At 36.5% G+C, this 13,342-nt stretch overlaps 1 protein-coding gene across 5 annotated transcripts in view; it reads right to left on the bottom strand.

Moving 5' to 3' along the window:
- The window catches only part of RANBP17 (RAN binding protein 17), a 447,403-nt gene that overhangs the window by 414,600 nt on the left and 19,461 nt on the right, over window positions 1–13,342 (bottom strand). For 4 of the 5 annotated variants that reach the window (XM_032158613.2, XM_058440137.1, XM_058440138.1 and 1 more), the window contains exons 3-4: window positions 12,355–12,445; window positions 1,479–1,645 (exon numbers count right to left, since the gene is read on the bottom strand). In XM_032158613.2, coding sequence (XP_032014504.1) covers window positions 1,479–1,645; window positions 12,355–12,445 — 258 coding nt within the window. The remainder of the gene's footprint in view (window positions 1–1,478; window positions 1,646–12,354; window positions 12,446–13,342) is intronic. The other variant, XM_058440140.1, reaches the window with a different exon arrangement.

Below are 13,342 nucleotides of genomic sequence, written 5' to 3'. Positions count from 1 at the left end.
TTAACAACATGGATAAGACAGAAGCAGCATAACCTAGCATTTCATATTCTGAGGTTTCCAGCACTGCATTATATGATGAAGTTGTATCTTACACAGGGGTTGAATTTTAAAGTTACTGCATAAAAGTCAAATCTCCGAAAGTCAAAACTGCCCATACTCAACCATGAACCAAAACTGAACCATCTATTAATCAAAACTGCCAATTTTTCCTCAAGAATACTAACAGATCATGGTGTTGTTGTTTTTTTTTTTTTTTTTTTTTTGAGACAGAGTCTCGCTCTGTCGCCCAGGCTGGAGTGCAGTGGCGCAATCTCAGCTCACTGCAAGCTCACGCCATTCTCCTGCCTCAGCCTCCTGAGTAGCTAGGACTACAGGCGCCTGCCGCCACGCCCAGCTAATTTTTTGTGTTTTTAGTAGAGACAGGGTTTCACCGTGTTAGCCAGGATGGTCTCGATCTCCTGACCTCGTGATCCGCCCGCCTCGGCCTCCCAAAGTGCTAGGATTACAGGCATGAGCCACCACACCCAGCCCAGATCATGTTTCTTTAGCTGGACATCAGATAAAATAGTTTTCTTCTACTTGGGAATCACGTTTGTATGAAAAAATATATACGTATATCTTCAAATACCTGAATCATACCGAGCAAGGCATGATAGTCATCCTGAGCAAGAGTAAACAGGAAACAAGAGCAGATGCAGGTTTCTCTAAATCAGCCCAGGACGTGGAATCACTAGCACGATTTAGTTTAATGTTTTCTTGCCTTTGTTTATTTTGTTTGGTTTTTTGGGGGTTTTTTTTGGCAGTCCATATATCTTACATATTTATGTAAGTTAAATGTGCATATGCTATGACTTTAATCACTTAGGTTAAAAATATTGTTTTTAAAATAACCATTCTTTATTGATATATAATAGCTGTACCTATTTGATACCTATATACAATGTGTAATGATCAAATTGAAAACATTCTTGAGAAACTGATATAGTCAATGTGGTATAGTGTAAAAATTAAAAAATTTATTGTAAGTTGGAGGCTTGTTAAATGCTAGCTGTATGCTTTAATCAGTCACCACGCAATCTTACAGAAATTATTTAACCCCTCTAAACCTGTTTTCTTATTTACAAAATAAAATCTATTTCATTTTAGGTTGTGATGAACATTTAATTACATAATCTATGAAAAGCATTATATACATGTTTTATATATATACAGTACCATAGACTTATGTGTCATAAATGTACACACATTTTAAAATTAGAAAACATGATTATTTACATTCTTCTGGTTTGGAAATTATGTAACAGCACGATCCTCATTTACTAACAATAAATGATAAAGGATCCAGAGGATAAATAATAAATCATAATTAACATGGTACTGGTAGTCACAAAACAAACTATATCGCTTTAAGAAGAGCAGTATTCTAAACCAAAAAAAGCAAGTAGTGATGTTCTAACAATGTAGCAATGACTTCTTACCTGGAGAAACTTCTTCACATCAGCAATAATTTCTCTGAAGACAAATTGGTCTTTCTGAACCTCAAACCACCCCAACTTAGTGATTTTAGCAATGACTTGAATAAGAGCTTGGATGACAAAGGGAGCCAGCTTGGGCTGTGATGCCACGTAATTCAGAATGTAGTTTCCTACAAAGAAAACACTCCATGGATCATTTGGACTTCTCAGAAACAACATCGTGTGAATCATATGAAGAAAGAGAAGTGGGGGTGGGGGAAGGGGAGGGAGAGCATTAGGACAAATACCTAATGCATGCAGGGCTTAAAACCTAGATGGCGGGTTGATAGGTACAGCAAAACACCATGGCACATGTATACCTATGTAACAAACCTCCATGTTCAGCACATGTATCCCAGAGCTTACTGTAAAAAAAAAAAAAAAAAAAAAGAATTTTGTGAACTTTAAACAAAAAAGTTGCAGTATTTGTTAAAAAAAAAAACAGAAAAAGAGGTGGCAATGACATGCTGTGACAAAAGGTTAATAGCTCTCCTCATGATATATGTTTATTTATATAGTTCTTTTATTAGGCTTGTTTTGAAAAAGCAAATTTGTTCCAATGCATTTGATATATTAGGGAAAAACTTGAATAGAACACTTTTGTTGAATATGTCACTTTTGTTTCTGCATGATTTTATCTACCAAAAAATGCTAGGTGAATGCAGAAAACTGAAACCAGGCTGATATGGTTTGGATTTGTGTCCCTGCCCAAGTCTCATGTCCCCCATGTTGGAGGAGGGACCTGTTGGGAGGTGATTGGATTACAGGAGCATGTTTCCATCTTGATGTTCTCATGATAGCAATTTTCACTAGATCTGGTTGTTTAAAGTGTGAAGCACCTCCCCCTTCTCTCTTCCTCCTGCTCCAGCCATGTAAGCCATGCCGGCTTCCCCTTCACCTACTGCCATAATTGGAAGTTTCCTGAGGCCTCCCCAGCCATGCTACCTGTACAGCCTGCAGAACCATGAGCCAATTAAACCTCTTTTCTTTATAAATCACCCAATCTCAGATATTTCTTCATAGCAGTGTGAGAACCGACTAATATACAGGCCAACTGAACAAAATGCATACACCTCAAACATCTACTATGTATTGTCAACCCCACCTATCTTTATCTGGTATTATATCTTTCTATACTATTTCAGATGATCTTTCTTTCGTCACTTTACAATAACTCACAAGCTGCAACCCTTCTGAGGCCCACTTCTGTGAACAAACTTCAGGTCTTTCCCAAGGTAAAGTGTCATATTTATTGTACTATGTTTTTCTTAACCATTTAACATGTGTAAAACTCTACTAACCTTTGATTTGATTTGTATCTTTTTTTAAATATGTCACTGACAAGACTTTTAAATTTTATTTTCATAATCTAATTTCTCTCATAAGCCCTGTGCTTTTTATTATGTAGCACTGAATAGCACAGTCACTTTTAGGAACATGCCATGTCATAGCAAAAGTGACTATACACTGTCTTCTTGAGGTAGCATTAAAAATACAAATAAACCCCATCTCTACAAAAAATTGTTAAAACAATAGCTGGGTATTGTGACATGCAGCTACAGTCCTACCTACTCGGGACACTGAGAATGACTGTGCCACTGCATTCCAGCCTGCGTGACAGAGTGAGATCCTGTCCCACAAAAAACAAACACAAATAGTACAATATGATAAAATAAATATATAAATTCAAGAAAGCATGAGCAGAACAGTAAAGTCAAGCTTGTAATAAAGTTAATACACCAAAACTGTTAAAAGTGGGTAGCAAATTCAGTTATGAGCTTTCTAGTTGACTAATGAAGTCAGATAACAAATACACCAAGAAGTCTCTCAGAAAACTACAAGAAGAATTTTTACAAGAGAAAAAACTCCATTTCCACTTTGGCCTGAAAGGCCAGCATGCCATTTGGGAAAACAGTAAAGAAAAGGTAAATACCTCAATATTTAATTAAAAACAGCTTTGATGGAAACAACTCCAAAGTCCAAGAATGTATGCAACAAGCATTCTTGATAATTGTAGTAAGATTCTTGATATTTAAAAAAGTTCTTGTAACTATTATACTTCAACCTCAATTTTTATTAATATTAAAATATTGTTATACAATAAAAAAGATAAAATATATTTTGAAAAAAAGCATAATTTCCTTAGCATTAGGACAGATATCAGAGAAGTTTCTCCTACGAATCACGGTAATATGGTTCTAAGCTTTGTTGCATGTAATCTTTTATTTCAATAACAAAACTTAAGAACATGACACTGCTTCCTGAATATAAAAGAAAATCCAGCGTATTTACTTCAGTTACACTTTTATTTTTAATATCTTGAAAATGTTCATCTTGCAGTGGGTACAGGCAAACCATATGTGGGCAGCAGTAACCACTAGGAGGAGGGCAATCTCAAAATAATAATAAAACAAACAAATAGGAGACAACCCAGGTTTCACATTTAAAGCTAGATACCAACAAGGACATGTTCCCAGACTGCCCAAACAAAGGTATCTATGGCTAATAAATTCATTATCTAAGGCAGGGAAAAAAAAAATCACTAGAATATGTTTCTGTTACTTTAGCTGAATGTTTTACACAAAATATTCCCATGTTATGCTTTTTACACAAACTATAAGATTGTTCCAATTTAGTAAGCAACAATAATCACAATCATTTAAAACATCAGCAATCTCCCCCTCACTGGTACAATTAATAGAGAAAAGCCATACTAAGAAGAAATGGAAATGTTTGGGAAGATACACGGGAGAACAACAACCACAACAAACAGCTGGGAAAAACCCCAGACAAAAGTCAGTAGAAAGTTGGAAAGCTACACACTAGAGGTCCTTTGAGTGTCAAAAGCCTATATAACAGTAACAATAATATTTCATGTTTATGAGGCATGTCAGAAATTTTGAAGTGCTTCCCATCAAATACTTGATATGGCTCTCATAGCAATGTGAAGATACTGCTATTATGTACTATTATTATTCTGTCTTACAGGCCAAAAATATGAAGGTCAAAAAGCTAAAATGACTGAGACTCTGAATCAGGTTATTTTGGTTCATTCCGATTTTTTGTTTGTTTCCTGTTTCCAAATATTGGACAAACCATACATTTTAGTAATAATTCATAATTCAAAACTCTAAATCCAAACTTGTAGATAGTCTTTTAGAGTGTGCTATCTAAATATAAAAATAATATAAAAGAAAGGGGAAATATTCAATTTCTACCTCTGTCCCAAAAGCCAGTATGTTATTTGGGAAAGAAAAGAGACGATACACATCTCAAAATTTAACTAAAAATCCTTTGATAGAAACAACCCTAAATTCTAATAGTGAGAAGTATACGCTATAATCTATGTCTAGAGGGTTAGCTTATGAACTATTTGGAGAGAGAGTGTGAGAGAGAGAAAGAGAGGGCAAGCAAAAGAAAGCAAGGAGAGAAAGAGAACATGGAACAAAAAGAAACTACAAAAAAAAAAAGAAAAAAGATACATGAGGCTAGTTCAATATTCAAAAATTAGTTAACGTAATCCATCACATCAATAAGCTAAAGAAAAATCACATGATAACATAAATAGATGCAGAAAAAGTATTTGGCAAAATTCAACATCCATTGATGGTAAAAACTCTCAGCAAACTAGGAATAGAGGACAACTTTCTCAATTTGATAAAGTATATCTACAAAAAACCTACAGCTAAAATCATATTTAATGGTGAGAAACTTGAAGCTTTCTCACTAAGATTGAGAAAAAGGCAAGATGTCCCCTCTTACCACTGCTTTGCAACATAATACTTTAAGTCCTAGCAAATGCAATAAGAAAAAGAAATAGAATGCATATCGATTAGGAAAGAAGAAATAAAAGTGTATTTGCTCACAGATGGCATGATATGTAGAAAATCTGAAAGAACTGACAAAAAAATTATGAACTAATAAATGATTACAGCAAGGTTACAGGATACAGGTTAATATACCAAAGTCAATCACTCTGCTTTGCCAGCAACTGGAACTTGAAATAAAACACAAAATAACTTACATTAGTACCCTCAAAAATGAAATATTAATACTTAGATTTAAATCTAACAAAATATGTACAAGACCTATATGAGGAAAATTACAAAACTAAACCAAAGAAGATCTAAATAAACGAATACATATTACATGTTCATAGACAGGAAACTCAACACTGTCAAGATATCAGTATTTTCCAACCTTAAAGATTCAATGCAATCCCAATCAAAACCCCAGTAATTTATTTTGTGTATATCAATGAACTAATTCTAAAGGTTATATTGAGAGGCAAAAGACCCAAAATAGCCAACACAATACCGAAGAAGAACAAAGTTGGAAGACTGACACTACCCCACTTCAAGGCATACCATAAAGCTACAGTAATCAAGACAGTTTGATATCAGCAAAAGAAATGACACATCAACGGCTACAGTTTGAATGTCTGTCCCCTCCCATACTCATGCTGAAACTTAACTGCCACTGTAACATCTTAAGAGGCAGGATCTTCAAGAGATGATTACACCAAGAGTGCTTTGCCCATATGAATGGTTTAATGTCATTATTTCAGGAGTAGGTTCCTTTAAAAAGGACGATTTCAGCCCCCTTTTGTCCCTCTCTTTTGCCTTCTCTTTGCCCTCCCACCATGGAATAATGCACCAAGATGGCCCTCACCAGATGCCAGCCCCTTGATCTTGAACTTTCCTTCCTCCAGAACTGTAAGAAATACATTCCTTTCTTGATAAATTACCCAGTTTCAGGTATTCTGTGGCAGCAGCACAAAACCAACTAAGATGCCAATCAACAGAACAGAATAAAAAAACCCAGAAATAGACCCATATAAATATAGTCAATTGATCTCTGACAAAGGAGCAAAGGGAGTAACAAAATATGAGTCTTTTAAATATAAAAAAAGTATTTTCATCAAATAGTGCTGGAACAACTGGACATCCACATGGAAAAAAGGAATCTTGACATAGACTATATGCCCTTCACAAAAATTAACTTAAAATGGTTCACAGACCTAAGCGTAAAACATAAAGCTATAAAACTCCTAGAAGAGAAAAGAAAATCTAAGCGACCTTGGTTCAGTGATGACTTTTTAGATGCAACACCAAAGGCATGATCCACAAAAGAAAGAATGAATAAGGTAAACTTTGTCATGAAAATGAAAAATTTCTGCTCTGCAAAAGACAATGTCAAAAGAATAAAAAGATAAGCCACAGATCGGGAGAAAATATTTGCACAAGACATATCAAAGGAACCGCTTTCCAAACTACACAAAGAACTCTTAAAATTCAAAAATAAGAACACAACCTGACTAAAAAAATGGGCTGATGACCTTAACAGACACCTTTCCAAAGAAGATAACAGTTCACCCTTGAACAACATGAGTTTGAACAGAACCACTTATGCGTGGATTTTTTTTAATGAATATATTGGAAAAATTTTTGGAGACTTATGACAATTTTTAAAAATTCGGACACAGCCGGGCATGGTGGCTCACACCTATAATCCCAGCACTTTGGGAGGCTGAGGCAGGCGGATCGCCTGAGCTCAGGAGTTCGAGACCAGCCTGAGCAACATGGTGAAACCCCATCTCTACAAAAAAAATACAAAAACTTAGCCAGGCATGGTAGTCACATCTGTAGTCCCAACTACTTGGGGGGCTGAGGTGGGAGGATCACTCGAGCCTGGGAGGCAGAGGGAGGAGTGAGCCAAGATCACACCACTGCACTCCAGCCTCAGTGACAAAGTGCGACTGTCTCAAAAAAAAAAGCACCTCAAACGAATGGTGTAGTGTTGAAATATTTTTAAAAAATAAGGTATAAATGTAGATACTACTCTATTTTATCATTTACTATCATAAAATATACACAAATTATAAAAAGTTAAAATTTATCAAAACTTACACACATGCTTAGATTGTACATAGTTCCAACCACAGTCAAGGTTTATGTGGTCAGGTTTATGATCAGGACTGCCCTTATCTACAAAGCTGCTAATCTCCTAGCCTTGAAGGGAAAAAATAAATACCAGCTGCCAGTCTTCTGGCTGTACAACCAGGCCTAGAAGAGAACCTTTTTCTAGATTGGTTTCATAGATGCTTTGTCCCTGAAGTTACTAAGTACCTTGCCAGTAAGGGAATACCTTTTAAAGTTCTTTTCGTATTGGACAATGTCCCTGGCCACTCAGAACCCCATGAGTTCAGTGAGGACATTAAAGTGGTCTATGTGCCCCTAAACACATCTCTAATTTAGCCTCTGAATTGGGGGTCATAAGGACCTTTATTTAAAGCTCATGACACATGGTACTGTATAAAAAGGATTGTCAACACTGGAAGAGAACCCCCACAGAGAGAACATTCATGGAAGTCTGGAAGGATTTTACCACTGAGGATGCCATTGTTGTTATAGAAAAAGCCATGAAAGCCATCAAGCCTGAAACAATACGTTCCTGCTGGAGGAAGCTCTGTCCAGATGTTGTGCATGACTTCACAGGATATACAACAGAGCCAATCAAGGAAATCATGAAAGAGACTGTGGATATGGCAAAAAAAAAAAAAAAAAAGGAGAATCTGAAGGGTTTCAAGATATGGATCTTGGAGAAATTCAAGACCTAATAATAAAGCTAATAAGGTAGTTTTCATATGAAACATTTTTTAAAAATCAAATATATGTTCCAATGGGCACTACTGTTTACAAGCAATATTAAAGAGGACAAAACAACACTTATTTAACAGGGACAAATATACCACAAGGTACAGGATCAGTGCAATAAATTCACAAAACTATATTACAGCTAGTTAATCAGTTTAAGAATTGTTCCCAAGTCAGTCTCATTTTTGGCCCTCAGAAGTGCGTTCCTACAGATTTCAACTACTCTAAATTTTTAGCTACAAAGAGGTTAAGAATGATTATAAGAGGCTTTCCAAGGAGTTACAAAATCTTTGTAGACCAGAGTCAACTATCATCACTGCAAGTCTGCTCTCACCAACAGCTCTTGCATTTTTCAGGAAGAAATCTCCAGGAAAAGTCACATACCAGTGTGGTCACTATCTCCTATGCCAAACCTAGGGAACTGAAATGGACGATATTACTCCAAAATGAGAATTCTGAGGTTTATCTTTAAAGGCTTATTCCAATCTCAAAGATTAGTCAGAGAAGATTATCTTCTACTGAAATAAATCTTGGCTAAATGTAGGAAACTTCTGTACTTTATTGCTGTTCTTCGAGTAAAAGTCATACACGAGTCTTAACCTACTGTATACTATAGCTAAAGTCAGCTGAAAATCTGAAATTAAAAGTACCCTAAAATTCCTGAATCTTTTGGAAGTCTGCTACTAAAAAGCCTTTAAGGATTTACTAACGTCAACTCTAAGTAAAGGCAACAAAAGGTCTAAGTCTGTCAGACATTACTCATTTGAAAACAAAGATCAAAGTTTCCCACAAATTGCTAAGTTTTACACAAGGGAGAGACCTACACCTACTAGGGAATCTAACAAAAGAAACACCAGAGTTTTATGGAGATGATTTTATGGAGATGAGTGCTTCTGAACCAGTGCCACATGATGAGGGAGAAGATGTAGCAGAAACAGCAGTGCCAGTGCGGTGGCTCACGCTTGTAATCCCAGCACTTTGGGAGGCCGAGGCGGGCGGATCATGAGGTCAGGAGATCGAGACCACAGTGAAACCCTGTCTCTACTAAAAAGACAAAAAAATTAGCCGGGCGTGGTGGCGGGTGCCTGTAGTCCCAGCTACTCGGAGAGGCTGAGGCAGGAGAATGGCGTGAACCCAGGAGAAGGAGCTTGCAGTGAGCCGAGATTGCGCCACTGCACTCCAGCCTGGGCGACAGAGCGAGACTCCGTCTCAAAAAACAACAACAACAACAACAACAACAACAACAACAACAACAACAACAAAACATTAGACAATCTGGCAGAAATGTTTCCATTATTCCAGACTTCTTTTAGGACATGGACCTTTCTATGATACAGGGCAATGAATTTAAAGTGAACACAGAAGGATTGGTACTTTATAGAAACATTTTTAAAGAAACGAAAAAGCTAAAAGGTCAGACAGAAATTACAACGTATTTCCATAAAGTTATACCTAGTGCTCCTGCCTTTCCTGCCTCCTCTGCCTCTGCCACCCCGAGACCACAAGACCAACCTCTCCTCTTTCTCTTCCTCAGCCTACTCAATGTGAAAATGATGAGGATAAAAATCTTTATGATGATCCACTTCCATTAATGAATAGTAAATACATTTTATCTTTCTTTTCATTTTCCAAGTAATATTCTTTTCTCTAGCTTACTTTATTCACGGAATATAGTATATAACACATATAACATATAAAATATGGATTAATCAGCCTGTTTTTATGTTATTGGTAAGGCTTCCAGTCAACAGTAGACTATGAGCAGTTAAGTTTTGGGGGAGTCAAAAGTTGTAAGTGACTTTTTGATTGCGCAGGGGGTCAATGCCCCTAATATCCGCATTGTTCAAGGGTCAACTGTACAGAGGTCAAATAACCACACAGGAAGGTGCTGTATATCATATGTTCTCAGGGAAATACAAATTAAAACGAGGAGATACCACTACACATCTATCAAAATAGCCAAAATCCAGAAAATGCCAAATGCTGGCAAGGATGTGGTGCAACAGGAACTCTCACTCATGGCTGGTGGGAATGCGAAGTGGTACAGCCACCTTGAAAGACAGTGTGGTGGTTTCTTACAAAACTGAACACACTCTTAACATATAATCCAGCAATTGTGCTCCAAGGTATTTATCCAAGGGAGCTGAAAATGTTTGGGCACACGAAAACCCACATATGTATGTTGATAGCTGCTTTATTCATAATTGTCAAAACTTGGAAGCAACGAAGATGCCCTTCAGTAAGTGAATGGATAAACTGCGGTATACCCAGACAACAAAGAATTATTCAGTGCTAAAAAGAAATGAGGTATCAAGCCATGAAAAAAACATGGAGGAACCTTAAATGCATATTACTAAGTGAAAGAAGCCAATCTGAAAAGCCTCCATGTATGATTGATACCTCAGGCTGTATGATTCCAACTATATCATATTCTGGAAAAGGCAAAGCTATGGAGACAGTATAAAGATCAGGGTTGGGGGAGGGTGGGATGAACAGGCAGAGAACAGCAAATTTTTAGTGCAGTAAAACTATTCTGTATAATACTATATTGGTGGATACATGTCATTGTATTAACACATTTGTCAAAATCCATAGAAATACAACACCAAGAGTGAACCCTAATGTAAATTACAGACTTGGGTTAATGATGTGTCAGTGTAGGTTCATCAGTTGTAACAAATGTACTACTTTGGTGCAGGATGTTGATAGTTGGGAAGCTGTGCATGTGTGGCAGCAGGGAGTATATGGAAATCCTCCGTACTTTGTGCTCAATTTTGCTGTGAACCCAAAACTGCTCTAAAAAATTAAGTCTATTTAAAATATGTGTGTGGAAAAGTATAATAAACAAAATCACAAGTTTTATGACTTAGCTTTATACTATTTGAACCTTATTTTTAAAACTGTAAACTCCCTTCCTTTGCTTTCTTAAGTACACAAGTCCAACAGTGGATAAATCCTTCTCAAGGCTTTCTGCAGTACCTAAGACTCAGAGTGCTTACAGAAATAACAGTCAATATAGAAGGAAACAACGTATCATTGTGAGATTTTGACCATTCAGGTTTAAACTTAAAGATCCATCACATAAATTTTAACTTTTCTGATAAATATAAATCATGTTAACCTTGAGGTTAAAGAACAGAAATGAGTCAACAATCTATTTCTAATATGAACAAAGATGACAAAAAAACCCCATACCTCAATTATTACAATTTTGTCCAAATGAAATGCAAGTTACTTACATACACACAAAAACCTAAAATACATTAACTCCGAAAAACATACTGCTACTTTATAGAATCATTTTTTCAAGTAAAGTTCCAAGCACTGTTTATCCATATATAAATTGTCTTCCTATTAAGAACCTGCTTTTATTTTACATATACCCCAAATGATTTTGATATAGCATCCTGAAAAATACTAGAGAGCTGAATTCTGTCCTGTCATTCAGTTGCATACCAAGTTAAGATAATGACTAAAAGCCTGGACTCTAAACAGGTAGAGTAGCTTTGAATCATAACTCTACTACTTTCTAGTTGTGTGATCTTGGGCACGTGACAGAGCCTGTCTGCAAATCTAATTTCCTCATTTGTGAAATGAGGACAACTCAAAAATCTTATTTGGTGGATAACACGAGATAGTACAAATCTTAACAAATAGGACACAAAATGCTAGTTGTTTATCATTAAATAAATGCTTTTTTGGCCGGGCATGATGGCTCACGTCTGTAATCCTAGCACTTTGGGAGGCCAACGCAGGCGGATCACGAGGTCAAGAGATCAAGACCATCCGGGCCAACATGGTGAAACCGTCTCTACTAAAAATACGAAAATTAGCTGGGCATGGTAGCGTGCACCTGTAGTCCCAGCTACTTGGGAGGCTGAGGCAGGAGAATTGCTTGAACCCAGGAGGTGTAGGTTGCAGTGAGCTGAGATCGCGCCACTGCACTCCAGCCTGGCGACAGAGCGAGACTCTGTCTCAAATAAAGAAAAAAAATGTCTTTTTGATTAGACATTGCTTTATGTAACACATCACTGTTCATCACAGATGAATAAATGAGACTTGATACTCACGTTTTAAAAAATGACAGACATAAAAAATTTGCAATCCTAGTAACAGTTTAGTATATTTAAAAGAAAAAGTTTTTTTAAAGCGCAGTTGGTTAAAAAGCACAATAAGCCACTTACTGATGTCCATCCTCTGCTCAACAGGTAAAGGACTGACTCGGCTGACAAGTTTTGAAAGACATGTTGCTGCAAGGAGCTGGGCATAGGATGTCTGTAAAGAATAATTTTATTTATTATCATAAATGAAATTAAAATAAAGCATTGTGATAGAGATGTTCTTCTAAGCAATAACAGAAATTCTTCTGGTTTTCCAAACTGGCAAATTTACAATAGATAAAATATGTCAATTTGAGATACATATATACAGAAAAGGATACACATACACAGGCATACAATCTCTTATAAGAAATCATTAGTTGAGGGAGAGGTAGACAGCCATCTCAAATAACAATAAGCAAACGGGAGAAATAAAGCAAGTTCAAATAAAATACAGTACTCTTACCATGGTCTATAGCCCTACACCATCTGGCCTCTGATTATCTCTTCAAATTCATCTGATTCCATTCCTGACTTTGCTCTGATCATGATAGCCTTTAGGTTCCTTTCCAAATCTTCCCCACCCTGGTCTCCACGTTGCTTGAAACCCATGTCTGACTATATTCTCTCTGGCCCCCAATTATCTTAATACTATGCTCAAACTCTCTAAACGCATGCTCACCCTTGAAAATTTGGTTCATGTATTCACTCCACCTCCTAGAAATTCTTGCAAAGATACTCCCTCTTTTTTTCTCTAGACCAGAGGCTGGCAAACTATGGCCCTTGACCAAATCCTGCCTGTTTTTACATGGGTTGTGACCTAAGAATGTTTTTCACAATTTTAAACAGCTTTTTCAACTGTTCAAAAAAATCAAAACAATAACAATATTTTGTGACAGAAAAATAAATGAAATCTGTATTTTGGTGTCCATAAAGTTTATTAAAACACAGCCATGCTCATTCATTTACACACTGCCTATGGCTGCTTTCACGCCACGATGGCAGAATTGAATAGTTAAAACAGAGACCACATGTGGCACTCAGTGCTTCCTACTGCTGCTCAGAGTATCAT

Source organism: Hylobates moloch, unplaced genomic scaffold (genome assembly GCF_009828535.3).
Source record: "Hylobates moloch isolate HMO894 unplaced genomic scaffold, HMol_V3 SCAFFOLD_6, whole genome shotgun sequence".
NCBI classification, from domain to species: domain Eukaryota; kingdom Metazoa; phylum Chordata; class Mammalia; order Primates; family Hylobatidae; genus Hylobates; species Hylobates moloch.
This window is presented reverse-complemented; position numbering and strand designations above follow the sequence as displayed.